This window comes from Clavelina lepadiformis, chromosome 7, assembly GCF_947623445.1.
Source record: "Clavelina lepadiformis chromosome 7, kaClaLepa1.1, whole genome shotgun sequence".
Classification (NCBI taxonomy): domain Eukaryota; kingdom Metazoa; phylum Chordata; class Ascidiacea; order Aplousobranchia; family Clavelinidae; genus Clavelina; species Clavelina lepadiformis.
In genome coordinates this window covers 16,382,130-16,409,361 of record NC_135246.1, presented here as the reverse complement: position 1 = coordinate 16,409,361, position 27,232 = coordinate 16,382,130, and the positions used below count along the sequence as shown (strand labels likewise).

At 36.8% G+C, this 27,232-nt stretch overlaps 5 protein-coding genes and 1 long non-coding RNA gene across 8 annotated transcripts; 5 read left to right on the top strand and 1 right to left on the bottom strand.

Annotated features, from left to right (window-relative positions):
• The first annotated feature begins 383 nt into the window (after positions 1-383).
• On the top strand, positions 384-5,797 carry LOC143466269 (SCO-spondin-like). The gene is made up of 15 exons (XM_076964928.1): positions 384-525; positions 605-1,329; positions 1,487-1,631; positions 1,765-1,895; positions 2,084-2,317; positions 2,577-2,699; positions 2,969-3,094; positions 3,393-3,515; positions 3,691-3,816; positions 3,955-4,077; positions 4,170-4,310; positions 4,561-4,686; positions 4,903-5,025; positions 5,153-5,275; positions 5,464-5,797. Exons 1-15 carry the CDS (start codon positions 446-448, stop codon positions 5,493-5,495), a joined length of 2,481 nt encoding a protein of 826 aa, XP_076821043.1. The 5' UTR covers positions 384-445; the 3' UTR covers positions 5,496-5,797.
• A 2,124-nt stretch (positions 5,798-7,921) lies between these two features.
• LOC143466283 (uncharacterized) lies at positions 7,922-8,818 on the top strand. Of its 2 annotated transcripts, XM_076964946.1 has the most exons (3): positions 7,922-8,031; positions 8,109-8,470; positions 8,694-8,818. In XM_076964946.1, exons 1-3 carry the CDS (start codon positions 7,961-7,963, stop codon positions 8,783-8,785), a joined length of 525 nt encoding a protein of 174 aa, XP_076821061.1. In that variant the 5' UTR covers positions 7,922-7,960; the 3' UTR covers positions 8,786-8,818. The 2 variants fall into 2 exon arrangements, with proteins under 2 accessions (XP_076821061.1, XP_076821060.1); XM_076964945.1 differs by having other exon boundaries at positions 7,965-8,470.
• Positions 8,819-8,985: 167 nt separating this feature from the next.
• On the top strand, positions 8,986-12,546 carry LOC143466199 (uncharacterized). The gene is made up of 10 exons (XM_076964836.1): positions 8,986-9,184; positions 9,312-9,434; positions 10,146-10,202; positions 10,372-10,426; positions 10,785-11,014; positions 11,125-11,232; positions 11,353-11,475; positions 11,617-11,742; positions 12,052-12,145; positions 12,439-12,546. Exons 1-9 carry the CDS (start codon positions 8,986-8,988, stop codon positions 12,117-12,119), a joined length of 1,089 nt encoding a protein of 362 aa, XP_076820951.1. The 3' UTR covers positions 12,120-12,145; positions 12,439-12,546.
• Positions 12,460-13,098, top strand: LOC143466284 (uncharacterized). Its single transcript, XR_013118735.1, has 3 exons — positions 12,460-12,561; positions 12,801-12,912; positions 13,046-13,098. It is a non-coding gene; the product is annotated as an uncharacterized LOC143466284 (long non-coding RNA).
• A 275-nt stretch (positions 13,099-13,373) lies between these two features.
• On the top strand, positions 13,374-19,451 carry LOC143466267 (uncharacterized). Of its 2 annotated transcripts, XM_076964927.1 has the most exons (20): positions 13,374-13,560; positions 14,191-14,733; positions 15,114-15,244; positions 15,444-15,680; positions 15,744-15,866; positions 15,974-16,096; positions 16,158-16,280; positions 16,393-16,515; positions 16,607-16,729; positions 16,841-16,963; positions 17,057-17,179; positions 17,294-17,416; positions 17,503-17,625; positions 17,723-17,845; positions 17,947-18,069; positions 18,212-18,334; positions 18,456-18,578; positions 18,826-18,965; positions 19,035-19,175; positions 19,316-19,451. In XM_076964927.1, exons 1-19 carry the CDS (start codon positions 13,493-13,495, stop codon positions 19,170-19,172), a joined length of 2,856 nt encoding a protein of 951 aa, XP_076821042.1. In that variant the 5' UTR covers positions 13,374-13,492; the 3' UTR covers positions 19,173-19,175; positions 19,316-19,451. The 2 variants fall into 2 exon arrangements, with proteins under 2 accessions (XP_076821042.1, XP_076821041.1); XM_076964926.1 differs by having other exon boundaries at positions 19,035-19,322.
• On the bottom strand, positions 19,403-25,873 carry LOC143466272 (glucagon-like peptide 1 receptor). The gene is made up of 10 exons (XM_076964932.1): positions 25,809-25,873; positions 24,281-24,380; positions 24,099-24,203; positions 23,662-23,822; positions 22,686-22,783; positions 22,332-22,527; positions 21,401-21,551; positions 21,204-21,334; positions 20,901-21,134; positions 19,403-20,723 (listed from the first exon to the last, which is right to left on the bottom strand). The coding sequence occupies exons 1-10, from the start codon at positions 25,821-25,823 to the stop codon at positions 20,433-20,435; spliced, it is 1,482 nt and encodes a 493-aa protein (XP_076821047.1). The 5' UTR covers positions 25,824-25,873; the 3' UTR covers positions 19,403-20,432.
• Positions 25,874-27,232: the final 1,359 nt, after the last annotated feature.

Genomic DNA, 27,232 nt, shown 5'->3' with positions numbered 1-27,232 from the left:
GAAGACTAATGACGCTTAAATGGGAAGACAAGTACGTAAAAGCAAAACAGAGACTCAAACCTAACAATTGCAGTATGGTGTACTGCATTCAAGCAAGAAAAAATCAGCACAGGCATCTTGAGCAAACATTATTAAAGTAAAATTAAATATCTAAATTTCCTAGAAATTACAAAGGAAAACTCTAAACGTTTTCAACTTTATTATAAACATAAGAAGCGGTTTTAAGTCGAGTATATCTAAAGTTTCAGTTTAGTGAAAGTATTATCTTGAGCAAACTGGTTTGGAAACTGTGTTGCTCTTTGACTATAGATCATGTTCGAGCTTGCGACAAGGTAGTCTCCATGAAACAAAGCATGTTTGATATGAGTTTTAAGCTTGTTTTACGTTGCGCATCTAACTGACAGGTCAACTTTATAGTACGTGAGTGTTTATGTAACATCATAACATGAGAGTCTTACATCTGCTACTACCATCACAAGGCTTATTACTTTGTTTCATTTTCAGCCTTTCCATGGCTGCTCCAAGGTAAGTAAAAGTTTTTAATACTGAAATTGAAAAAACGTTTTTACACATTTACTATCTTCTTTTTTTGTGTTTTGAATAGGACACCCGGCTTTCCATTCTGTGATAGGTCTCCTTGCTTGTGGAAGTGGGGTCAATGTTCTCGATCGTGCGGTGGAGGAGTTCAAAGTCCAATACTTGTAAAACCAAGTGGCAGTTGTGGAATTTGTATTCTTCCACAAGCAAAACGTTGCAACTGGTTTTGTTGCCCAAGACATTGCATGTGGGCATCTTGGGGTGCCTGGGGCAGCTGCTCTGCGACCTGCGGTTGGGGAAAACGAACAAGGTCAAGAGGTTTTGTCACTGCTCGCTGTGGTGGTTTACCCTGCTATGGCTCGACATTGTCGTCAGAGCATTGTTTTACGGGCCCTGTCGACTGCGTTTGGGGACCATGGAGCAGCTTCGGATTATGTTCACAGCGTTGTGGCGGTGGAACGCGAGTTCGGGTTAGAAGTATAAAAACGGAAGCTAGTTGTGGTGGTCAATCTTGCATTGGCTCGACGAGTGATTTCCGACCCTGCAACACGGGCTGTTGTCCCGTAGACTGTAAGTTGGGACCTTGGAGTAGCTTCGATTATTGCTCAGCAACATGTGATGGTGGGCTGCAGACGCGTTCCAGAGCGATCCAGACCACATCGAGTTGCGGAGGATCTATTTGCACAGAACCGTTAAGTGAATCTCGGGAATGCAATACTCAATGTTGTGCTGTTAACTGTATCTGGGGTGGTTGGCAAGAATGGAGTGGGTGTACAAAAACATGTAATTCAGGTAAGGAATAACAGAAGTCTGTATGATTTACGTGTTTCCAAAAAACTTGTCAAGTATGTAGGCCGACAATATCCGTTTTAAAACATATTCTATATAGAAAGTCTTTACAAAACAAGTTATCAGCCGATTTTCTTAGCAAGATAATTGCAACTTTTAGGGCTTCGAACACGGACAAGAACAATAGCAAAAGTAAGTACTTGTGGTGGTGAAGAATGTACTGGTGAAAGTGCGGAGGAAGAAACATGCAATGACGTATGTTGCCCGGTAAATTGCCGATTGTCCGACTGGTCCATGTGGTCCAGGTAGAGCAATTTATTTGAAACTGCTGATTACTGTTCACATTTTAACCAACATTTTAAACGTTTTAGTTTTGAGCACGTGATTTTTTGGTTTGATTTAATTTAAATGTAAAGTTAACAAGATCTTTACGTATAGCTGCGATCGGGAATGCGGACTCGGTACTCGTACGAGAAACAGAACGATAGACGTAGTTGGCTCATGTGGTGGAACTGCTTGCGAAGATTTAGCGGAGCAAAGTGAATCTTGCAATCAACGTTGCTGTCCCGGTATGGACATCATAATTTTCATACATATCCCGCTTTTAATTTTATGAAAAGATTTATCCAAATTGGTCACGATATGCAGATAAAGACTTGACAATATGCAGATCATCATATCTCAAATCGTGACTTTTAAATTTTTACCGATATTGCCTAGCTTTTGCGTTTAAATATTAATCACTTATATCTCGTAGTTGACTGCCAGGTTTCGCCTTGGACACCTTGGAGCAATTGCTCGACACAGTGTGGGCCAAGCGGAACTTCCACCCGTGAAAGATTCATACAAGTGCAATCTTCATGTGAAGGATTGTCGTGTCCCGATGATTTGATTGAAAACAGACCTTGCAATCGATTTTGTTTCAATGGAGAAATTAGATCAACAGAATGTTTTTGCGAGTTGGGTTGGCGTGGGACATGTTGCGCGGAAGGTAAAATTGTCTTGTTTTTGGCGGCTTTGTCGGTTTGTTAAGGTTATCAGCTAATTTGTCCTCTTCAGAGTAAATATACCGTAGTACTTAGCGCTTGTTTCTTGTATGAATAATTTCAAACCAAAGAGCGCTGCCAGCATGACACAAGGTGTAAGGCGATAGAACTTTTATTAAGCGTGCATTAATAACATTATATCTACATATAGTCTATACAACTTCATTAATCGGTGTTAAATCTCAAGAAATAATTACATATTAGATGTTGATGAATGCACCGAAGGATCGGCGGCTTGTGATCCAAAAGCGCTCTGCGAAAATTTTGACGGAGGTTTCTTATGTTTATGCCCAGACGGTTACACAGGCGATGGATATAGTTGCGACAGTAAGTTCCACAGAATTTAAGATATAGATTTCTTACACGTTTTTTTATCGCATTATAGCATTACGAGAAGTTTTAAAGGATTGTCTCCGGATATATACTGGTGACGGATTGCATGGAATATATGTACGCCAGTTGGGCTACTTGTTGATTTTATCACCGTTGAACAATATTAATATTCATTTTGTCAGTGTGTACTCATACTGAAAATCAACTTAATTTCATTTACCTCGCCAAACTAATGCTATTCTGTGGTATCTTTGGCTGTTTAGATGTCGATATCTGTGTCAGTGGGAATCATAACTGTGACCCAGAAAGAGCAAGATGCATTAATGCAAATGGAACGTTTTTCTGTGAATGTCTCAGTGGTTACACTGGTGATGGGGTTGAATGCGAAGGTATAGGATGTAAATTTTCTAGCGAGTGTTTATTATTTGTTTATAAATTTAAGGAGGCTGCTTGTTCATAATATTAATTGATAAAAATCTGTTATAATAATATCAATAATAATAATTATAGTATAATATATTATTATTATTATAATAATAATATTAATAATTAATTAGTTAAAAACTGTTAAGAATGATTGAAATCTGATTTTTAAGCTTTATACAAAAATACTAATATTTAATTGTTCGTTTTCCGTCTTCGGGACGAAATCGGATCCCTCATCATTTCGCGTGTGTTCATATGCAGATATTGATGAATGCATCTCAGGGGGACTTATTTGCCACCCCAACGCCGTATGTGGTAATTTCCCGGGAACCTTTGAGTGTGCTTGTTTGGAAGGATACACTGGGGATGGGACCCAGTGCGCAAGTAAGTTTTAAGAATTTTTTCAAAATTAGAATTTATTACTGAGTAAAAAGATGATTTTTTTTTCGAAAGTTATCTCGCACAAGTCAAAATGCTTATTTGAGGATGCAAAGCTGATTTACTGTAATTGCTTTTAAGCATAATTTCTGATTGCTCTAACATATAATTTTGAATACAGACATTGACGTGTGTGCCCCTGGAAATCACAACTGCGACCCACAAAGAGCAAGGTGTATAGATATTGGTGGAGATTTTCTGTGTCAGTGTCTGAATGGTTACACCGGAGTTGGGACGGATTGCCGTGGTATGTGCAGTTGACAAAGTTATCAAAAACAGACGTACACAATCTTTTAAAAATTATACAAAATCGATTAACATGAATTTTCTATATACTTTTTTAATTACATTGAAAAACTTAATGTTATTTGAATTATGCAAACAGACTTTGACGAATGTCTGGAAGGTGCCAGTAATTGCGATCCAAATGCATTATGCGTTAACTTTCCTGGAAGTTTCGGTTGTGTTTGTCCTGATGGGTATATTGGTAACGGCACACAATGTACAGGTACTTTTCAAAAATATTAATTGCGATATATCTGTACCTGGAAGAAAATATTGTTTACCACGTATTTGACTAAACGGTTTTGCCATTCCCAGAAATAAGACAACCGCCAACTCCAAACGTGGGAGTTGATCCGTTTTCCAGCTGCGATCCAGAGAAAACCAGATGCAATGGTAACGGCAATTCATTTTCGGAATGCTTGCCAGGTTACACCAGGAATGGAGAGAATTGCGAAGGTGGTGTGAAATGTGCTAAATGCTGTCATGTTTACACATTATTTTTGAAAAGGAATGCCAATAAACTATACTTCTAATAAAACTAGTTCACAAGCAAATATTCACCAACGAATTTTAGATGTAACGGCAAACTTTTTTTGACAGCAAGAGTGGCAGCATTGTGAAACTATTGTGTTTGTGAAAAACATAAAATGCCATCGTGTAATCTAACTAACTATAGCCTAATATCGAATAAAACCTCATTTCACAGATATTGACGAATGTGAGAGTGGAGTCCACAAATGTAATTTACAAAGTGCAAGCTGTACTAATACGGACGGAAGTTATGTTTGCGAATGCTTTCCTGGATACATTGGAGATGGAAAAACCTGTAGAAGTATTTATGAAGATTTTTTTCTTATTTTAAGCGTATCACTGGTTTCTTATTTTGAAATCTCTAAATCTGGTTTGGATTTAAAATATGACATGTACAACTGCATTTTCCATCATACAAAGTATTGTGTAAAATACAGGAAAGAGTTATTGCCTTTCCTAAAGAAACATGCGTGTTAGTGCCAACTACAGTTAAAACAGGAAATATGTTACGTTTTAGAAGCAAACAGTTGTTCATCGCCGTTAGTTGATTGCAATGTAAATGCTACATGCTTTGAAGCTCTCGATTCTTTCGACTGCGCTTGCAACCCGGGTTTTATTGGAGACGGTAGAGATTGCGCAGGTATATTTGAGACCATCTACAGTATATCAACCGATTCGATGAAAAAGCATATAAACAAGCCACAAACACATTGTTATCTTAACATGCGAAGACATATGCTTACACTACTCTGTGTGAATTGTTTTAGATATCGATGAATGCTCATTGAATGTAAATGTCTGTGGTGGCAGCAGTGTTTGTAGAAATACTATCGGAGGACACACATGTGTTTGCGTGGAGCCTCTTGAATACAGAGACGGAGATTGTCGAGGTAAGCATGTGTTATTATGGTAGAAATAATTGATTTTAACAACGCAAAATTTAACGCTTTATTAATTTAGATATAAAATGATGACGCTCAATTGTAGCGCTTGCAATATTCCTTTTCCTTCTTAGACCTACTTTGACGAGAAGGAATCATTTCCTTTCAATTATTTATCAAGCGAATTTTGTTTTCAGAAATCGTTCCTGACCCAGCATCGATCGGCTAGACACAAATTGTGTCATCTGAAAATATTTTGCTGCCAAAAGTTTCCTGATCACGATTTTTAACAGCGAAAAGGCTTAATTGCACCTCCATCTAAGTTTAACTGGAAGAAAAATTCAATTTCAAAACGCAAGAGGACATAATATACTTTTATCTTATTTGTTTAATCATCATCATGATTTTGTCGTGAAAGTTGAACAACCGTAAAAGTTTTCTCATTCTACTTACAAATTTTAATATATATGCTTTCTTAAGTAAAACATAAAATCCCAAGTTTCGACACTCTAAAACAATCTATGTCTTAAATTGTTGCATCTATAAACCAAATAACTTATTTAACCAAGATAGAAGAATGTCAATAAAAATCACATACAGGCCAACTAGCAAGCAGTAGATTGTAATTCTGACACTGAAACTTTGAAAGCAAGCCAGAGAAACTTTAAAATTTTCAAACGATTTTTAGAAGTTGATAGAAGAAGTTAACCAGAGAACAGTGCGTGCCACAAATCTACACTCAAATTTGCGTGTAAAAACGATGACGCACTTATATAATTGCTTTAAATGTATTTCGTGCTATACGTTTCTTTGCATGAATAAGTTAAAAAATAATTTTAATCTTATACAAAATTAAAATTATTTGCTTAAGAAATTTTTCCTGGCATTTAATCATACGTAAAAAGTGACTTCCAAGAAAAATTTACGACATAGACTGCGAGTCATGATTTTTAACCACGAATTACCAAGACTGTTTGCATTTTTACACAACTTTAACTAGAACGAAACCGTTAAAAAATTCCTGACAAAAATGTGTAAAGGCACAAAATATAGTTGGCTGTATAATTTCAATTACGTCTTTCTTAATTGAAAATTCTTTAAGAGTGAATATGAAATATGAAGTTTTAATACTTGTAGGTAATTTCCAAGGCCACAGAACTACAGTATATATCTGACGCACACTAAAAATAGAGATTGCCAAAATCCAATTTATTGATAAAACTTATGACTTCCATCTCATTGTTTAAGCCTAATAGCCCTGCATCGATGTGGAGTAAGGGAAAGTACATTTTCCTGTAATATTAAATGATATCCGAGTGAATGTTACGAAATGACGTCGCGTGTTATTTAATTATTACGTAAGACTCTAATATATTTAACCATGTCTTATATGATAATTGCTCCATGTCGTTTTAGCTTTAGGTTTCCTTTCATCTCATTCTATCAGTATAGCGTCGCTTAATTACACCCTTTGATTGGTAAAAAAGCTATTCAGTATTGTTTTGTGAAGTATGTTTGGTTTGGTCCCTTGTTGACTGCTGCTGTTAAAACTGATGTCTTGGTTCAACACAAATGTGTGAATAGGCCGGCCAGAAAAGAAACATGAACAGCTTTTCTAAAAGTGACAGTTTCGAAAGCTTATATGACATATGAGCAGAACAAGAAACAAAAAAACGAAAGAAAAGTAAGAAAACAAAAATCACATTTTCTGAAGATTTTTACAATACAATTGTCTAAATATATCTGCACATTAACGTGAGTCGTTTTTAGTTTTCCAGACACTTACGTGATTAATTTCTTGGAAACTTTCTTGCCAAGATACGTTTGGATGAGACGAGCATTAATTATGAACCAGGAAGTAAGCTGCGGTATATTAGTCATCCTCATAAAATAACTTGAGTCTATTTCTTTTTACTTGTATACACGGAAACATTGTACGCAGTGAAACATGTAACGGCATAGACTTTAATAATCTGCTAAACAACTCCGTATGGCATCGTTGCATGTGATAATGCGACACTATTATTCACATGACAACTAGAAAAAGTATATTTGGCAAATTAACATCCACACATGAGTAACTATTTCCACTTGGCATATTTAAGTGCACTTGATGTAATCAGCGGTTTCAAGTGTATTCAACCCACGGGTGAACACAGAAAGACTAAACCCAAGACAACCCAACCAGCATCTGCTGGTTGAATCTTCCGTGGCTTGAAGTGACCGACCACCGTACAGAGCATTCATACTTGATGTATTAATAAATCTTCGCATTCTGCTGAATCTGTTGGACCAAAACAGCAAATCAAACGTTGCAACTAAAAATTAAGAACTAGCTCATGCTTGTATAAGTATGAGCATTTAGTACAAAGCCGATTGGCAAGTTCAAGTTCAGGAATTAGTTTATGAGAAGCAAAAATGTGAGCAAATACTGTTTTATTAGGTTGAGCACTGAACAGCAAATAAAGGTACTTTATAAATGAGTGAACGAAAATAAACAATATTAAAAACGAATGGGCCAGAAAGCTGTATCGAATTTAAATCAAAGCATCAACCAAGTTTCAAAATTATTACTTTTTTGGACTAAGCTTCAAAAAATGCTGAAAAAGAGAAATGACCAAGATGTTTGTTTTAGCGATTTTAAGGTGAAAAACATTTATCAACAGAGTTATCTTGAATAGCTCAAAGATAACAATGCACAGTGTCAAAACGCTTCTTCTGCTATTCCTGTTCTGTAGCTTGTGTCACATTTCAACGTCTTTATGGTAAGTGCAACGCATAAACCAGGAACAGCACATTTGGACAAAACCTTCTGGATCTCATATTTGATAATAATTTACAGGTTTAGGCGTAGACGAAGAAGATGTGATACATCACCTTGTCAGTGGAATTGGGGTTCATGTTCCCAATCATGTGGAGGGGGAATGCAAAGTCTGAGAATTACACAGACAAAAGGTGCTTGCGTGCTCCTAGAAGATGTAACACCGGATGTTGTCCTGTTGATTGTCGTTGGGGATCGTGGAGAAGTTATGGAAGCTGTTCGCGTTTCTGTGGTGGTGGAACTCATTATAGATACAGATCTCCTGCCATTTCCAGCAGTTGTGGAGGTAGTGGTTGCTCTGGATCTTCATCCGATTCAAGATCTGGCAATACTCATTGCTGCCCTGTTGATTGCCTTTGGTCCGAGTGGACAGACTGGGACAGGTAAAAACTTTAAGGAAAAGATTTTACATGATTAATAAAAAATATCAATCTACATGTAACTGTTATAGGCAATTGTAATGTCTAAAATTAATATGGTGTTCGATACACGTGGTTGTAAGACATACGTTGTAAGACAGAGACGTATATACCTATCGTAAAAAGTTAATGCTAAAAACGATTCAAATTTCTTTTTAAACGAACACACATTCTTTGTATGTCGTAGTTGCACGCATGAATGCGGAAGCGGAAGCGGAACACAAGCGAGACAAAGAAAAGTTTTGGTTCAAGAATCTTGTGGCGGGAAACCTTGTATAGCCATTGAACAGCAGTCGTGTAACCATCAATGTTGTCCAGGTTACTAGTCCTTATTTGTTTTCAGAAAGTGCAAGTTATTACAGTATTCATATGTAGCTGTAAACGACAAGCATGCTTAACGTGTTAAGCAACCTTATTCTCTTCATGAGAATATGCTGTAAAAACTGGAAATCATCCATGTTTTAAAAGTTGATTGTAGAATGTCACCGTGGTCTCCGTGGACAAACTGCTCAGCACAATGTGGTCCGGATGGCATTTCCACGAGGACTCGAGAAATCCTTCAAACTTCAAAGTGTGTTGGTACAAGCTGTCCTACCGATCTTATCCAGAATCGTCCATGCAATCGGGAATGTTACAATGACGATATTCTGATGTCCAGCCAGTGCTCTTGTAATGAAGGTTGGTCCGGCAGATGTTGTGAAGAAAGTAAAAAGTTGAAGCTTTTCAAAATGAAAAATTCATTCTGAAATTCATCATATCGTGTGTGATGCACAAGTAACAACTTCTGTGATAACGCTACTTGCAGATGTGGATGAGTGCGCAAACGAATTGTACGATTGCGACCGCAACGCTGCGTGCGTCAACATAATGGGTTCATTTGAATGTTCATGCAAGTCTGGTTTCATTGAAATTGGAATGAAGTGTGTTGGTTAGTAAAATTATTATCTTGCGTGATTAAATTTTGATATAAATATTTTGAGTGGTGGCGGTATACACACAGGATAACTTTTCTAGATGTGAACGAATGTTCGAGTGGATTGCACGATTGTGAAGCAAGTGCCGTGTGCGCAAACACATATGGCTCATTTACATGTTTTTGTAAATCCGGTTTCACTGGGAATGGCAGGATTTGCTCAAGTAAAATTGAATTTTTTACACCATGTTTAACCGTATAGTGGTATGAAAAAAGATCCTTTCGCAATTTTTTGTCAAGACAAGCAAAGAAGCAACTTACACAAAGTTTAAAATCTAAACGCACTATTTAATTGGTTCAGATATCAACGAATGTTCCGATTGATTCAACAACTGTGATCCGGAAAGGGCACAATGTATTGATATTGAGGGTTACTTTCTTTGTGAGTGCTTGAGTGGATACACTGGAGATGGAGTAGAGTGCAAAGGTATGAGTGATGGCGTTCGATGTTCAATTTATCGCTGAATTTATATAGATTGCTGCAATTGGATGCAAAAATCACCTCTTAATTTTTTAAACGTTTTTGTGTGCTTAGTTCTATAGGTATGTGATATACAAGCATAACAAGCAAGGTTTTGATTCCCGATCTTAAACTCTTTTAGATATTGATGAATCCCGGAGGCAATAACTGTAGCAGTAACAACACATTATGCATCAATATTCCAGGAAGTTTCGAATGCGTTTGTACTGAAGGATACACTGGGGATCTGACCCAGTGTTCAAGTAATCTGAAGCGTTATTTTACTTCCTACTGACAAGCTTACTGTTGTGGCGATGGCTGTAATAAAATAGTCTGCTTACCAGGAAACAAACTTGATTTCTGTTATTTCACATAAAATGCTATCACTGCATACTTTATTATCAAACATAAATTCTTGTTCACCTAACACAGACATTGACGAATGCGCAACTGCAAATGACAACTGCGAAAAGACAAATGGCGATTTGTATTGACATCAATGGAAGTTTTCTCTGTGAATGTTTGAGTGGCTATACAGGAAATGGGGTGAATTGTAAAGGTAAAAACACTATACCCCAAGTTTTCAACAAAAAAATATTATTGTAGTTATATAAAGTTGTACTGTGTTGTGTAAAGTTATATAAATAATTCAAAACGTTTACAAAATTAATACGTTTTGCGTTACGTTTTTTCAAATTATACAACAGTTGTTATACGTGTTACCGGCCTTTTCTTATGCTGGTTCGAATAGACCTGCAGTTAAACTATAGCATTGTATTTGATAAAATAAAGGGTAAAAACTAAAAACAGGCACGTTTGCTCACAGCTCAGGCAACGGTAGAGTGACACGTTCGCCAACTAGCAAGGCGCAATTACAAACATCAGCGCCTCCGGGGGAAGGCAGAAACACAAGACACGTCAAACGAGCACAAAACACGTAACATACGTACAGATGTTGATGAATGCCTCCAAGAAAGCGACGTTTGTGATCCCAATGCATATTGCGTAAATTTGCCAGGAAGTTTCATTTGTTTTTGCACCATTGGTTTCACTGGAGACGGGAGTCAATGCACAAGTAATTTGTTTATTATCTTTTTAGCATCGCTAATTTAGCAAAGGTTTCAGAGCAGTGTTATAAACTGAATTCAGAAATAGGTCATGAAATATCTCCGACTGTTAATATAGACCGATGTGCCAATTGCGATCCACAGTTAGCGAGGTGTGTTGACATCGGTGAAAATTTTCTTTGTGAATGCTTGAAAGGCGACATAGGAACTGAGGTAGTGTGCGAAGGTAATATAGTCTGTATAGTAAACTTTATATAAATATAAATATTTACCTATTTTAGTGATTTGAAAACAAAGGAACTCTTAAGTTTAACTTGTAAATACTGTTATGAATAATTGCGCGCAGATATCGACGAATGTCAAGAAAACGAACACAACTGTGATCTAAACGCACTGTGCGTTAACGTTGCCGGAAGTTTTTTCTGCTCTTGTCTTGAAGGATATACAGGAAATGGAACTCACTGTTCAGGTAATTTCTATTTGTATGGTGACATTTTCACCAACCACGGCAAAAGCAACAGTTTCATTATTGCAATATTATTGCCGGATCAGATCTGACCTATGCAAGCAGATTTTTCTGAAGTAATTAAGCAAACTTATACAATCACAGATATTGACAAATGCTCAAGTGGAGTCCACAACTGCGACCTAGAAAAAGCAATTTGCTCTGATACCGATGGAAGTTACGTTTGCGAATGCTTTCCTGGCTACGTTGGAGACGGTACAGCATGCAGAGGTATTATACTGTTCGTGTAACCTATAAATTATTTCATTTTTTAGCCTTAGGCAGTGTTCGCACAATTATTAAGTAAAATCAATTAATCGGTTTCCATATTTGTATTTTCTGCATTCTTTTAATATTTTAGTTTATTATTTAGATGTGAAAACTAAACGAAGCTTTTTACAGTAGAAATGATAAACATTGAAAAAACCTTGTTACAAGCAATCCATATATATTTAAATCAACCAAATTAGTCGATTACAACAAGTAGTATACTTCAAAAATATGCTACATTAATTCACGAAAAACTTCTTCTCTTTGTAGCATTAAACTTATACTCGACCCCATTTATTGACTGTCACGTGAATGCCAGTTGCTTTCGAAGATGTTGATTTATTCGATTGTGTATGCAACCCAGGTATTATGAAATGATCCGAAATAAATTATCAAATATACAACAAAATCTTGAATAGTATTTGTAAAAAAAACAGCTAACAGTGTTTTAATAACTTTTAATGGTAATTTCTAGTCATTCTTAACTACTTGCTCCTGGTAAAGTAATTAAGTTTTTGGCGACATAACGATTTAATGTATAGCCGATACATATAGTCCACACTTGACTCCTATTCTTATTTACAGTATTAAAACTAAAGTACTCTTCAGGTTGATATTGTATGTTCAGCTCATTTTCCTTATCCTTGACTTATGTAGACGTCGATGAATGCTCATTAAATGAAAGTGTTTGTGGTGGTGGCAGTGTGTGCAGGAACACAGTCGGAGGATATCAGTGTGATTGCCACGAGCTCCTTGAATACTGAGAGGGCAGTTGTCGTAGTAAGTCGAAGTGTGTGCATAAAATTATTGGGCCAACAATGAATATTAATACTATTTAATGATAATCCAAAAATATCAGTAGGCCTTCTAATAATATATATAATACAGTAAACATTAGAATCTCATATAAAACATATCGGCCTTACATTCAGTGTGTATTATACAAATTTTCCTGTATTTAAGTTGGTCGTAACAGTATTGATGTTCATTGACAACTGTCGACAATAATTCCTTTTCAGATATTACTTCTGTCCCGTTCAACACAACAGCTGGTAATCCCAAATGTTGCCTTTTTAACTGTTACTGGATATCAAATAAGATGGGAAAGGAAAACGGCTGAGAAAAAATATCGTAAAAATTTCTTTTGTTTGTTTTATTTTTCAGCGTCTTGGTAAGCACAATAAATGAGTGCATATGATAATGTAAATGATACTTTCTGTAACGCACCCATAAGTTATTACATTTTTTGCAAACTCGTAAACAGAACCAAAGATGTGATACGTCACCTTTCTAATAAACGTGGAGGCATGTTTGTGATCAGAGTAGTGAAACGCAGCATTTGATCATCACAGATGGCTCAAATGCGAATACTGATGCTAAAAATTCTCCACCTTAGGTGGTCAACGAAGACCAATACACCAGGAAGTCTTTTGGCTAGACGGAGAGATAAGTTTGTCACGAATGCGAACTTTACAGATGACTATCAAAAAACACGAAAATCGTGTTTTGGAAACGTGTACGGCAGCATATATAAACCAACGAATAAAAGAAGTAAACAATTTTACAAAATCGTGCTGATTTAATTGTCTAAAAGCTCTTTGGAAAGATAAACCAGGTAGCCTTATTTTCCATAACAGGATCAAAGAAAGAATTTTTTTATTAGACTTGAACAAGCGTTACAGCAGTTGGCATTGTCAAACTTGAAGGGAAAATGCGAAACCTCAAAATCCTTTTGGTGTTACTGCTATTTTATAGCCAGTTCCACATTTCAAGGCCTTGGTAAGTGTATCGAGACACGAACGGACGAAATATTAAAAACCTTATGAGAAATCCCACCAATTCATACGTTAACGTTATTAATCTCTTTAAAGTAAGAGTCAAGTCCAAAAGCAAGTTGGTCTTAAATCAAAGAGTAGTTGTCATCAAATACACTGGAGAAAGGACTTGTACTAATATGTAGTGGTTAAGCAGCTATTGCCATAAACAAGTGGCAAAAAACGAAAAGTCATTCTTAATTATGATAAAGTTGATGGTTCTAATTACGTCATCATAACAGAAACCATTGGGATGATTCCGGTAGTTGAATCAAGTATAAATAGAATGTTTTGAGCGGCCGACAAGTAAATAGTAATTACTAATATGCATATAACAAAAGCGTACTTAATTGTGTAACAAACACATTTCGTGTTAAATAAACCTGAACTATAGTTTACAATTGGGATATTTGTACTGGTTAATTTAGATGCAAACCTACATTGCAGTTCAGTTTTGGTTGTTGGTTCTAGCTTAGTCCGGTACCGGTAGCTGCGTAAAAACAAGAATGCTTTACCAATCCATGTGCTCTCACTCTTTTATTTAGGGCCAACTTGTTTTTGGACTTGCTCCTTACTATAAATTTTATTTCGACAGGCGGAGACGAAGATACAGATGTAATACCACACCTTGTCAATGGATTTGGGGAGCGTGCTCCAGAACTTGCGGTGGAGGAATGCAAAGTCCGACAATTACACGGACAAAAGGGGCTTGCGGATCTTGCAATCTTCCAAGCCCCAGAAGATGTAACACAGGATGTTGTCCTGTTGATTGTCGTTGGGGATCGTGGGAAAGTTATGGAAGCTGTTCGCGTTCCTGTGATGGTGGAACTCAATACAGATACAGATCTCCCGCTGTTTCCGTCAGTTGTGGAGGAAGTAAATGCTCTGGATCTTCATCCAAATCAAGATCTTGCAACACAAGATGCTGTCCAGTCAACTGTGCGTGGGGAGCATGGACATCATACGGTTCCTGCTCAACAACATGCGGAACCGGAACTCAAACTCGGTCGAGGTCGATTGGAACTTTTACCAGCTGCGGTGGCTTAGGTTGTTCTGGATTGTCAACAGATATTCGGAATTGCAACACGCATTGTTGTCCAGTTAACTGTATCTGGTCCAAGTGGACAGACTGGAATCGGTAAACAGTTAAAATAGATTTAAAAACTTCTAGAATTTAACAAAACTTCAGGAAATTAAGAAATTGGTGTTGTCAACAGGTTTAAGTGATTTGTATACTTTTCCTAAATAGCGTGTAGGCCCTATTTATGGATTGTGTTATGTACTCTGATAAAGGACTTAAGCAAAGTCCGAAATATATTAATCTCTGATTAAACATTATGAACAAATCTGCTTTTATTTTGCTTATTGTGGCAATTTGGTACAATTTTCAAGTGAATGTAGTGATTAATATTGGATAAGAAATTGTGATTGTGTTACAAATGCTTGTGTGTTATTAATGTATATAAACGTAAATTTTTTATTTAATTTAAAGTTCTATAAAAGGTTTTTTTGACCTAGTTGCACGCGTGAATGTGGAAGGGGCACGCAGACGAGAGCGAGAAGCATTTCAACTGAAAACTCTTGTGGTGGAACATCTTGCAATGGTCCAACCAATCAGATTCAGCCTTGCAACGAGCATTGTTGTCCAGGTATATACTGTTGTTTATTTCCGCGTTTGAAATCTTAATTTTTACATTTTATAATGTCAAATATGATATGTCATCAAGCGTTGGCACAGAAATAAAAAGGGATGTAGTAGTGCATGTAAGAAATATTTTAAGCAGAACTTACTTCTGATAAATAATATTAAAACCGACTTCACAAGTAAGTGCCTGTTTTGGCTGGCAGTTGATTGTGAAATGTCATCGTGGTCTCCGTGGACAAACTGCTCAGCACAATGTGGTCCGGATGGCATTTCCACGAGGACTCGAGAAATCCTTCAAACTTCAAAGTGTGGTGGTGCAAGCTGTCCTACCGATCTTATCCAGAATCGTCCATGCAATCGGGAATGTTACAATGGCGGTATCCTGATATCGAACCAGTGCTCTTGTAGTTCTGGCTGGTTGGGAAAATGCTGTAAATTGGGTGAGAAACCAAGTTGCTTAAACAAGATTTTAAATAAGCATTTAATCTGTTACAATCTTATAGACGTGGACGAATGTTTAAGTGGATTACACAATTGTGACGATAACGCTAAATGCACAAATACGATTGGTACATTTCAATGTTCATGCAACAATGGATTTACAGGAAATGGCAGGATTTGTTCAAGTAAAATTCAATATTTGCAAGTTTTGTTTGTATAATTTTTGGAAACTAGTTGAATTTCTATAAAGGTGAAATTATATTCACTAGTTTTTAATTCAGTTGCAATTTAGATGTGAATGAATGTGAAATGGACGTTCATAACTGCCATCAAGCGGCAATTTGCACTGATGCAGAAGGAAGTTTTAGCTGTCAATGTTTGGATGGATTCATTGGAAATGGAAGGGATTGCAATGGTAAAACCAAAGGAAACAGAACACATTTTGGTCGATAATTTTAAACAAAATATTTTCGCAGATGTAAACGAATGCAACACTAAGCTACACGATTGTGACGAAAACGCCACGTGTATAAACACGATTGGTTCATTTAAATGTTCATGCAATAATGGGTTCACTGGCGATGGCAGGATTTGTGCAAGTATATTTGGCTTTTGTAAACTTTTTTAAGCATATGTTTTAACCACATTAACATTTCTTTAAAAGTAAAGCAAAAATTACAAATGATATATGAATGAATTTGATAATTTTAGACATTAACGAATGCGAAATGGAGATTCACAGCTGCCATCAAGCAGCAACCTGTACTGACGTTCAAGGGAGTTTTACTTGTCAATGCTTCAGCGGTCATTCTGGAAATGGAAAAATTTGTGATGGTATAGAAAAAAAATACATTATTACTTTTACAGTTAGAAGTTAAAGGTAACCTAATCCATACCGTCACTTTCAAACCAATTACGTTTAAAGATGTGGACGAATGTCTGAGTGAATTGCACAATTGTGACGAAAACGCTTTGTGTACAAACACGATGGGTACATTTCAATGTTCATGCAATACTGGTTTTACAGGGGATGGCAGAATTTGTTCAAGTAAAATTGGTTTTAGCTATTTTATTCGAACTTTCTGCAGAAAACATATTTATATTGAAGTGAAATGTGGTAGTCAAGAAACTTTAAGTTTAAATAAAATTGCAACTTAAGATATCAATGAATGTGAAGCAAAAACTCACAATTGCCATCAAGCGGCAGATTGTATAGACTCTGCAGGAAGTTTTGTTTGTCGGTGTTTGAATGGTTACATTGGAAATGGAACAGTTTGTAAAGGTAAAAAAGATAAATTTGCTGTCGGCCTGTAACCAGAACTTTGAACTGAAAAGTTTTATGACGTTAGTTACTATAAGCAAAACATTTTTACAGATGTGAACGAATGTTCAAAGGAATTGCACGATTGTGATAAAAACGCTAAATGCACAAACACCGTTGGTACATTTCAATGTTCATGCAATAATGGATTTACCGGAGATGGCAGAATGTGTTTAAGTAAATTCGATATGAGCAAGGTTTTTATGCTTTAAACTGTTTAAACAAATTGTAACGTTTGTATAAAACTGAAGTACACTTCGCAGAATATTATTTAATAACGTCGTCATTTAGACGTAGATGAATGTAACACCAGCACTCACAACTGCCATCAAACGGCAAACTGTGTGGACACTGAGGGAGGTTTCACTTGTCAGTGTTGGAAGGGTTACACTGGAAATGGAACGGTTTGTAAAGGTAAAAGCATTATAAACTTTACGTTTTTAACAGGCGATGGTTAGTGGATACTTTGAGCCGTTAATAAATACAAAATCTTTTTGCAGACGTTGACGAATGTAACAATCCAATCCACGACTGTGACGACAACGCTACCTGCAAAAATATTGTTGGATTGTTTGAATGTTCGTGTAATGCTGGCTTTACTGGAGACGGAAACACTTGTCAAAGTAAAAAAAATCAAATTTTCGTTAATTATTAAGTTGCTAGACAGAAAGCACCAAAATTTAACAGAACACAATAAATGAAAATGCAATTTGAGTTTAGATGTGAATGAATGTGAAATGGAGAATCATAGTTGCCACCAAGCAGCAATGTGTGTAGACACAAAAGGAAGTTTCATCTGCCAATGTTTAAATGGCTACTCTGGAAATGGAACAGTTTGTAACGGTATAATAGCCTGATATTCACGTCTATTTGATAGCAGCCTAACCTTGTGAAAAGTGAGTAGGTTATCGCTTAAACCTTGTTTTGCGTGTGTTGTTTTTTAGATGTTGACGAATGTTCGACTTTATTACAAAATTGTCATGAAGAAGCGATTTGCATAAACAGTATTGGTTCTTTTGAATGTGGTTGCAAGATTGGCTTCGTAGGAGATGGTCTGCAATGCGCAAGTAAGTATTTAGATCAACTGCAGTTTTCTATACTGTGAATTGTGTCAGATAGTGGTAATATATTGATACCAGAATACCCCTTAGCAGCATATACAGCAATGTCATACTTTAAGTACTGTACAATGACGTCCTGTTTGTAAAGATGTCAACGAATGCAATGAAACAAATCATGAATGTCATACAAATGCAACATGCATCGACCACTATGGAAGTTACAGCTGCTCTTGTAAAGATGGTTATTCTGGTGATGGATATTATTGTCAAGGTTCAGTATTTTATGAAAAATTTTTCTTATTGTAAAATTTTAAATGTTTACCGTATCTTGGGAAAATTCATGAGAACAATTAAAGACTATAATGTCACGTTTAGCTGCTCTGTTCACGCAGATTTTGATGAATGCGCTGATGGAGCTCACACCTGTCATCTAAACGCTAAATGTTGGAACACAGAAGGTAGTTTTACATGTACTTGTGTTCAGGGATATTTTGGAAACGGAACACAATGCAAAAGTGAGTATAAGCACGAAGGCGGTTTCCACATTTCTTAATAGAAAATTAAATTGTCGTTATTTGTTAAAGATGTTGGTGAATGCTAACAAAGTATAAAGCATATCGTTTTTTGAAAAGTTGCCATGTTTTAAAAAACTTTAAGAAATAAAGTAAGTCTTATATAGTCGATATAGTTTACACTGATATGTTAAAAAACCAATATTTTCACCGGGCAAGCCGAAGTTATCAACTAAAAAGGTGTTTTTAGAAATTCCGACAACGGGTGATGCAGTGCCAAGAGCTGGGCAGCAGAATTTTTCACAGTCTGCACTTGATATTCCCAAACTCGTGGCTTATATCGCAGCTGGAGTGGTTGGTGTTTTACTGGTGGTTCTGATCGCCGTGTTGGTAAGTGGTCTACACATGTAGTCCATTTCCTCGCATTGCATCTGAAATCATATCTATAAATATATTCAGATTTACAAAAGACGTAAAGGGAAACTTTACAACATCGTTGGTCACCTTACTAAGCCCGTGAAACCAGTCCCGAAGGTAGAAGCGAATATCTACGAAAATGACACGCTTGCACCAATCACAGCCGAGGACTCGCTTTAACAAATACTGTCTACTGAATGTGTAAACCTCTAATTGCCAAAGCAGTAGAAACATGAAAGCTAATCTTGTACAAATTATTGAGAAATGTATATTTACAATAACTGAAGAACCTGATGTAGCGGAATATATTGTGTTTCTTCCAGGGCATAATTCAGTCCAATATCGTCTACAGATCAGCGTTGTTTTTCATCAAATGTTTAAAAATATACAAGGGACCATCTATAAATAAACAAGACCAAAAATATACAAGAGCTTCTGTAAAAAACTTTGAATCATGGTTTTTTAATGGCATTTTAGGGAATGGTAGTTCAAGGCATACTGAATTGACATGCAAAATTTCAGAGACCTCATGGAAGATTTTTCGAGTCACTCTATAATAAAAAAAACAAAGATTTTTGGCATTTTTTTGGGTTTGTCCCCTCCTTTACTGCTGCTTTTTTGTCCATGTATAAAAGCGCTTCTGTTGGACTTTTTGTGGGTGTGAAAGTTTTAAAATATTTTCTTGATTTTTTTATCGATTAAACTTAGTCAAGTGCAAAATCAATTGAGCAAATATAAAAAATATTCAAGCAATCTGACTTAATAGAAATCTTCCAATTTTCGAACTATGACAAATCAAAATTTTCCCAAGTTTTGAAATGAAGCTTAAACAATCAACCAGTTTATTAATTGCGGGCTTTCCTGTGGAAAGTAATGTAATGTCCTGATGAACAATATTGTGATGTAATTGCTCTTTTCCGCGAGGTTTCTTCAAAACAGTCTGATTTGACTCGGCAACAAGGTATTGATAGACGAGGCAGAAATATGTCGGTGTGACGTCAATGAATATTGAACAAAGCGTGTGTTGATCTCATTTCTTAGGGTTCAGGGGTTTCTTTTCCCATCGCGCTTTTCGCGAAAAATAAAATGATTGATTGATTTTCTTTAAGCGATGTAGATGTCGCAATAATTCTCACAAAATTTTTCGAATTAATTTTTGGACGCATTTAACAAATAATGGCGCAAGACACGCGATTTATAAGATACGGGACTCAAGCAAAGAAATAAAATACAGTCAATGCACGATCAAAGAAATAGATTGTTGTATAATAGCCTGATGTACACAACAGAGAATTTAATTTAAGCCTTATCGCGAAGTTCGCATAGTTCGAGTTTACTAGAAGTCGAAGTAGAAAATTCAGATAAACTTCAGGCCACTGAAGACAAACGTCACACTTTTCATTGATGACGGTCTGTGGTTGACTCTTTCCACAACAGATTTCAATCGTGAGATGCGTTGAAGTTACTGGAGCTGCTTTGGTCACAGGCGGTAGAGCGGCGACTACTGAAAGCAGACTCTCTCCGACTGTGATCGTAATTGCTGGTTGCGCTCGCTGCAGCATGAGAGCTCGTGATTGACGTCAGCTGGATGCCGTTACTGTAAAACGACGAACAATTTCTTGAACCTGCAGCAGGGACTCCATTCCTCCTCCTCCATGTGCTCCAGATCTTGATGATTTCTCCCTGGACTTCCCCGTTAAGGAAGCAGTAAAGGATCGAGATCAGACAGCCCTGCGTAACAATCAATTAAATGGCAGAGAAGAGACAACTTGGTAGATTATTCGGCATCTGGTAGCGATGGACATTTCATGAAATAATTAATAAGTTATCGACGCTATGATAAAACAGTTTTATAGCCGTCAATCAAAGTCTTAGGGACATCTCTATGTCAGACCTTGTAACTTGTACCTGGAATGAGGTGAAAATCATCTCAAATGCCACTTTCACTCGAAGGGTGACGCTGTCACTGGCCACTGTCTCGTTGTCGATCGCCAGGAAAACAATGTAATGCATTCCTAACAGTGGTATCAGCGCAAGCGTGGATTTAGCCAGCCTGTATTTGTAGTCAGTGCGCTCCATGTGCTTCGCTCGCAACTTGGAAACGAGGATTCGGACGATATTTACAAAGATTACAAAGTTTATCTGCAGAAACACCAAGTTACATTAATATGTGGAATACGCCTATAAACAGCATTCTACTATCAAGCTTACAGCGATCGATATTATAATAGGGACGTCCAGCGCCCAATGGATGTGAAACTCGTCGAAACGATCCCAACAATCGTCATCATCGAGCGTCATCTTCAATGCGACCCAAACACAGACCGGGATCCAAGGCGCTCCTGATGGTAAATTTTGAACTTGTCATCCGTGTTTTAATTAAGTGCCGTCGGTTATTAAGGTCTTACCCCAGCATAAGACCAAGAACACTGAAAAGTATTTGTACTCTGGCACCGAGAATAGCAACAGAAGCTGCAGATAAGCGCCTTCAGCAAGGAGCCAAAAGTAGTTGGCTACGATTGCGTAGCTCATTAAAGTCAAAGAGACTCTGCAGGTGATCTGAAAGTAGAAGTTGATGGAAGTCACTTTATGCGTATAACTGCAACAAAATAACGACCAGACATAGACATGTCCCAACTAAATACATTTAATCCTAAACATGACGACGAACCATCAAAAAAATATCTACCTTTAGAAATTCTATTGTTGAATTAGTGATAAAATAATTAAATAAATAATATCTGGAAATAGCAAAGTGAACTCAATTTGGATTGGTCGGTGGTGTAGCAAGAAATGTGGCGTTTATTTGCTTTTAAGGTAATTTGGTTTTCATAAATTTTGTGTTCATGTGTTCCAATTTTAGGTTATGCAAAGGTCTATTTATAACTTGGTTACAAAATAAATTGCAATATTTGTATTGACTTCATCAAACGCTAGAGCCCAACTTAATAAATCCATAATTAAGTGAGGTTCAATTTCAGTTGATCTGTTTAGTGTTTGGTGATAGAATCTATAATTATGCGGACATTTTATAAGGTGGGTCAATTGGTGTGATTTCATAAGTAACGAAGATTTCATTAGTTGGGTCAATCTGAGTTACATTGTAACAAAACAGTATTTATAAGAAATCAGAAATTGTGACGACATTTCGAAACATATTTGCTGATCAAGTCGAGGACGTACTGAGAGTATTTGTCATTGTTGTTCAATATTTAGGCCACTTTTCAGTTAATCTTGTAGCTAATCTTTGTAAATCTCGTTAAAGGGAATTTGGTTAAATGTGATCGAGCATCGAATGCACGTTCACAGCAAAAAACGACTTCAAGTTTTCTTTCTCACCATTTTCGCGACCAACTCGTCGAACTCGTCACAGATCGCTTGCAAGCTTTCATCCAAGTTTGTTTGATTTAACGAGTCCGAGTGAATCGAATATTGCGAGTCCAAAACTTTGTCCTTGACCATCATCGCGATATAACGAATCATGAAGGAAATCATCAAGTTCATGTGAATAAAATTACGAGTGCAATGAAGCTTCCTGCCGCGGACAATCATCAAAGCACAAAATAAAATATTTCAACAATGTAATTGCTTCTACTAATATTTTTCTTTCACGCTTTCATGTAATGCTTAAAGAAATGCAGCAATTTTTATCTTACAATCGCCAACTACAATTCTTCTTAATTAAGAACTTACTTGAAAAATGTCAATAGGCAAATCGCGATAAATAAGCTGCACAGAGACATCACATATCCTGTCGTAAATGTTGCATACCAGGTTGAAAGCATGGCCTCCTGAAGTGAATATATCGTTGATTGCATCAAGCCTATGAAAGGTGCTATACACGAAATACGTTATTTTATGGCACAAAAGGGAGTTATGTGAATTATTCTGTTTGAATTTACGCATATTTCGTCTATTACTCCAAACCCCTTCAACCATTCCAGTTTTATGTCTTTGGATAGCGATGTGAAAGCAAAAAGATTTAAACAAATAAAAAAAATTTTTGCATTATTTGTAAAAAGAAATATTTCATGAATCCATGTTACAACTTTTTTAGCCTTTTAACAATCAGAATACACAAAATTGTGATAAAAAATAATGATTAAAATTTAAAACTGTCATTTCCTAATTATGAAAACTGATTTTTTAACTTCTATTACCTTTTCTGGTTATTCAGCTAAGCTGTGCGAATTTCACAAAACTTGGTCATGTATTTCATGAGATTATTGATAGATTTGTATCAAAACTTCTTCTAAAATTTACCATACCGCACTGTTAAAAAGTAGCCTGTTGAAATATCATAAATAAAACATGTCTGTGCAAAATGTCACACATGTTCACACAAAGTGTGCGCTTCACGACATCAGCATCACGCAGCAATGCTCAAAGCCATAGAAGTTTAAACTCAGTTATTCCACGTGTAGGTTTCGGTTACTTAGCAACTGAAACCTCACGTATCCCACTCCAGTGGACTTTAGCGGCCGTTAGAGGTCGTAACACGCGGCGTGCCCAAGATTAATACTTTGTATAAGGAAACCAGTTTTTCAGGATTTGTAAATAAATCTCCGTGTATCGTAAGTACAATGGCGGTTATGATGTAAAAAGGAACATTGTAACGTCGCTAATGATCTACATTTTGTATAGAGCTGAACTTGAGCAAGTTCAATACCTCGTGGTTGGCTTTATTGCTGCTGATATCAGCCTCCAAAGTGGAGTTTCTTGTTTCAGGCCAACATTCGTCTCTGTTTGTCCAAATCGTGAAAATCCCGCTGTCATTCGTCTGTAGCCATGTGCCGTCATCATTGCAGAACCGGTATGCGGAGAGAGAATCTTCACAGAAAATAATTTTTACTCTGAGTGCTGTTGAAGCAACCTGAAAATTCTGGAGGATGCTCAACTTGAAACTAATTTGATGCCTAGTTTTGAAATCAGACATAGATAAATCAGATCAATCAAAAATCAGACAACTTGAACATAGATAGTATTTCAGGTAACGTTTCAAACCATATTGGTCCAAACAAAATAGATTTAGAATTAAGATGACACATTTACCGACCATTGGTCTACTGCGCCATCTAGATGATATTTATTAAAATTACTATTTACCATCGTTCAAGCCAAAGTACTCGGGACATGGCTCAGAAGCCTGGGTCCCCGGCTTAGTATGTTTCCAACACACCATTCCGTCAAAGTGTCCCGGGCAGTACAAACCTACATAAAGTTATTTTAAAAAGCCCAACTTAAGTTTCTAAAATTCAACGTCTTCCACCACAGCAGCAACACTCTACCGTTCACAGGGTCGTGTTTTGTGATGCTCAAGATCTCATCACAGGATTCTTCGTATCGCAATATTTTGCAAACCATTTCTAGAAGAGCCCTCGGTCTGATCTGCAAGTGAATGGGAAGACGATTATATCAGAGGAATATCTTGAAACACGAGGATCGACGATAATTATGAACAGCGCGCACAGAGTGAACACGAGTGGAAGCTGCAAAAGTCATCGCATGAGGATTTCCATGAACTTTTCGATAACGCTTAGAATTGTTAGCACTTTAATAAAATAGATTGTAACAAATATAAATCATGCATAATATACGAGAACTATATTGAGAGTAAACTGTATAAAAGCAACAATTATTATAAAGTTAAATAATTCCGTATTATTATGTAATAAAACAAGCCGTTGTCTACATTTTAACTTTGATTTTGATCAGCCGAGTTATCAAACAGTAGAACAACGCATTGGAACTTACAAATCGATGCAAATTGTTGTCGTATATCATCAAAGTCACCGACATTTAGACGATTTTATTTTTGCAAACAGGAGCAGAGCAAAATGTACAGAGCTAGTTTCTATACAGCCGGCAGATGGAGCTCTTGGTTTGACCAGCAAGTGTTTCTGGGATAATGCGATTGGTCCATTTTAAGAAAGACTTTTGTGAGAACGTTTCAGTGCAGAACAAACTCTTGCAGCTGTTTTCACTCGGCGCTGCTTTTGCAACGACCTCGCCCAATATTCTTTCCACGTCTCGCTTTGATAATTTTAACTCAACCACAGAAAGAATTGACAAAAGACTATTTTCTTTTTTATTCGACTTTGGCTTGAATTACAACGCGCGGTGTGTTTCGTCCTGTAATTATTATGCGGATGTTAACAAGATGTGTTTTGGGAATGATTTTATCAAGATTTATGACGTCATAAAACGATGAATCATGGGGAAATCCCAGCATCTTCCATTCCAGGCGAGACGGTTTAATTCACAAATATGAAGGCGCAGTTCGAAGGCAAATGGTTATAACAATAACGACGAAGCATGAATCGAATTGGAAAGACGCCAACGTTATTGAACGATTCGTTATAAGTTAATTAGGCGCACTCCTTAGTTGTAGCAGTGTTTAAAATTCATTTTAAGTCGTCATAGGGAGCGTGTTAAGCTGTTATTATGTGATTCCAACATTTGCGAGAAGAAATATTCCCTCGTATAAAATATCTCTACGCACCTTTCGCAAAAACTTTTGAACCCGTGTTTTATCGTAAAGATTGCAAAAAGATACGAAGAGGCGCAAAATCAAAGTAACCCATCTCACACGTTATTTTCTAACATATGAGATTTTGCAAAACTTTCTATTGAATACTTTTTTAGAAGCTGACGAAAGTTTTCAAATATTGAAGTGAGAATTATTAGTCATTGTGTTAACTGCAAATTTTGCACTTACGAAAATTCTATTGTGGACCAAGAACTAAGGTTGGTTTAATATTAGTCAACTTTATAGTTAACGGAATAAGCTAAACAAGTAAATAACAACAAACCTACCTGAGGTAGGGACATGACGAACAGCTGCGTGGAACGACGTATATCTGGCGACCTGGCTGCATAAATGTCTTCAGCAACTGACAACCATTTGTCCTGGTCTATTGTCGGTTGTTACTTCGATCGATCGGTTCATATCTTTGTACAAAAAAAGCATCTCACGAGATGATGACGCTACAGACAATCCAACAACATGATTAGATTTCGATTGATTGACTGGCAGCGCCACTTCACACAAAAAGCGTTAATTATAGGCTTATTATAAAAAATCTCCTGTGATATTTCAACGCCATAAAATATTTTTTCCAAACAACTGTGGAAAACACAAAATCAATGGCTTCTCATCGTTTGCCTGCTGCTGCGTATCCGTTACAATACATTGCAAAGCCTGTGATTGCAAAAGTAAGAAAATCATGATTGTACAAACTTTTGGGCTTTGCGACGCTTCGATATAAACGTGCCAAGAATTACGTTATGACATTCATGGCACCTATGTGCTCTTCAGCATCTACATCAGCGGCGTTCTTCACTGATACACCAGGTGGAACAAAGTAAAAAAGACCTTTCCACCGACATCCACACACTCGGTTAATAATTGGGTGTCAAACACCTAAGACTAAGATCGTTATGACTTTGTTGGACGTCCTACGTAGAGCTTTAAAATCGTATTTAGACCAATCAGAAGGCAGCATAATTGATGTTGTTTTCTAGCCTGGGAATTACCCTAGCAATTGACGTGCTTCAATGTCACAGGTCGCGTGCAGAATTAGGCTAAAAATTGGCATGAAAGTAGCTAAAATTAGGTTTTTAGGCCAAAAGTTCTAATGTCTATTTTGTACTACTGTTAAAGAAGTTTAAATCATGGTTTTGTGATGGCATTTTATGGAATGGTAGATCAAAGCATACTAAACAGAAATGCAAAATTTCAGAGATGAACCCCAAGGAGGATTTTTCCGAGTAATCAGTCTTTTAGTAAATAACAAATATTTTATGGCATTTTTTGATGTTTGACGCCTCCTTAATTGGGTGGCTGCCGACTGAAACTTAGAATGGTAACGCCACTGCCACAGTCTTCCATTTCAACAAACGGGAAATCCACCCGCTCTCAAAGTTAACGTTACGGTCGTCCTACTCAGCCCTTGCCCTTCACAACCTTGCGTTGCAAGCTTGTTGCTACTGAGTCGAATGTTTAGGAGGCGTCAAAGACTTAAAACTAAGATTTCGTTGGTCGTCCTACGTAGGGCTTTAAGAAATCTATTTAGACCAATCAGAAAGCAGCATGGTTGATGCTGTTTTCTAGCCTGGGAATTGCCCTAGCAGTTGGCGCGCTTCAATGTCCCAGGTCGCGTGCAGAATTAGGCTAAAAATGAAAGTAGCTGAAATTATTTTTTAGGCAAAAAATTCTGGTATCGATTTTGCGCCTCTGT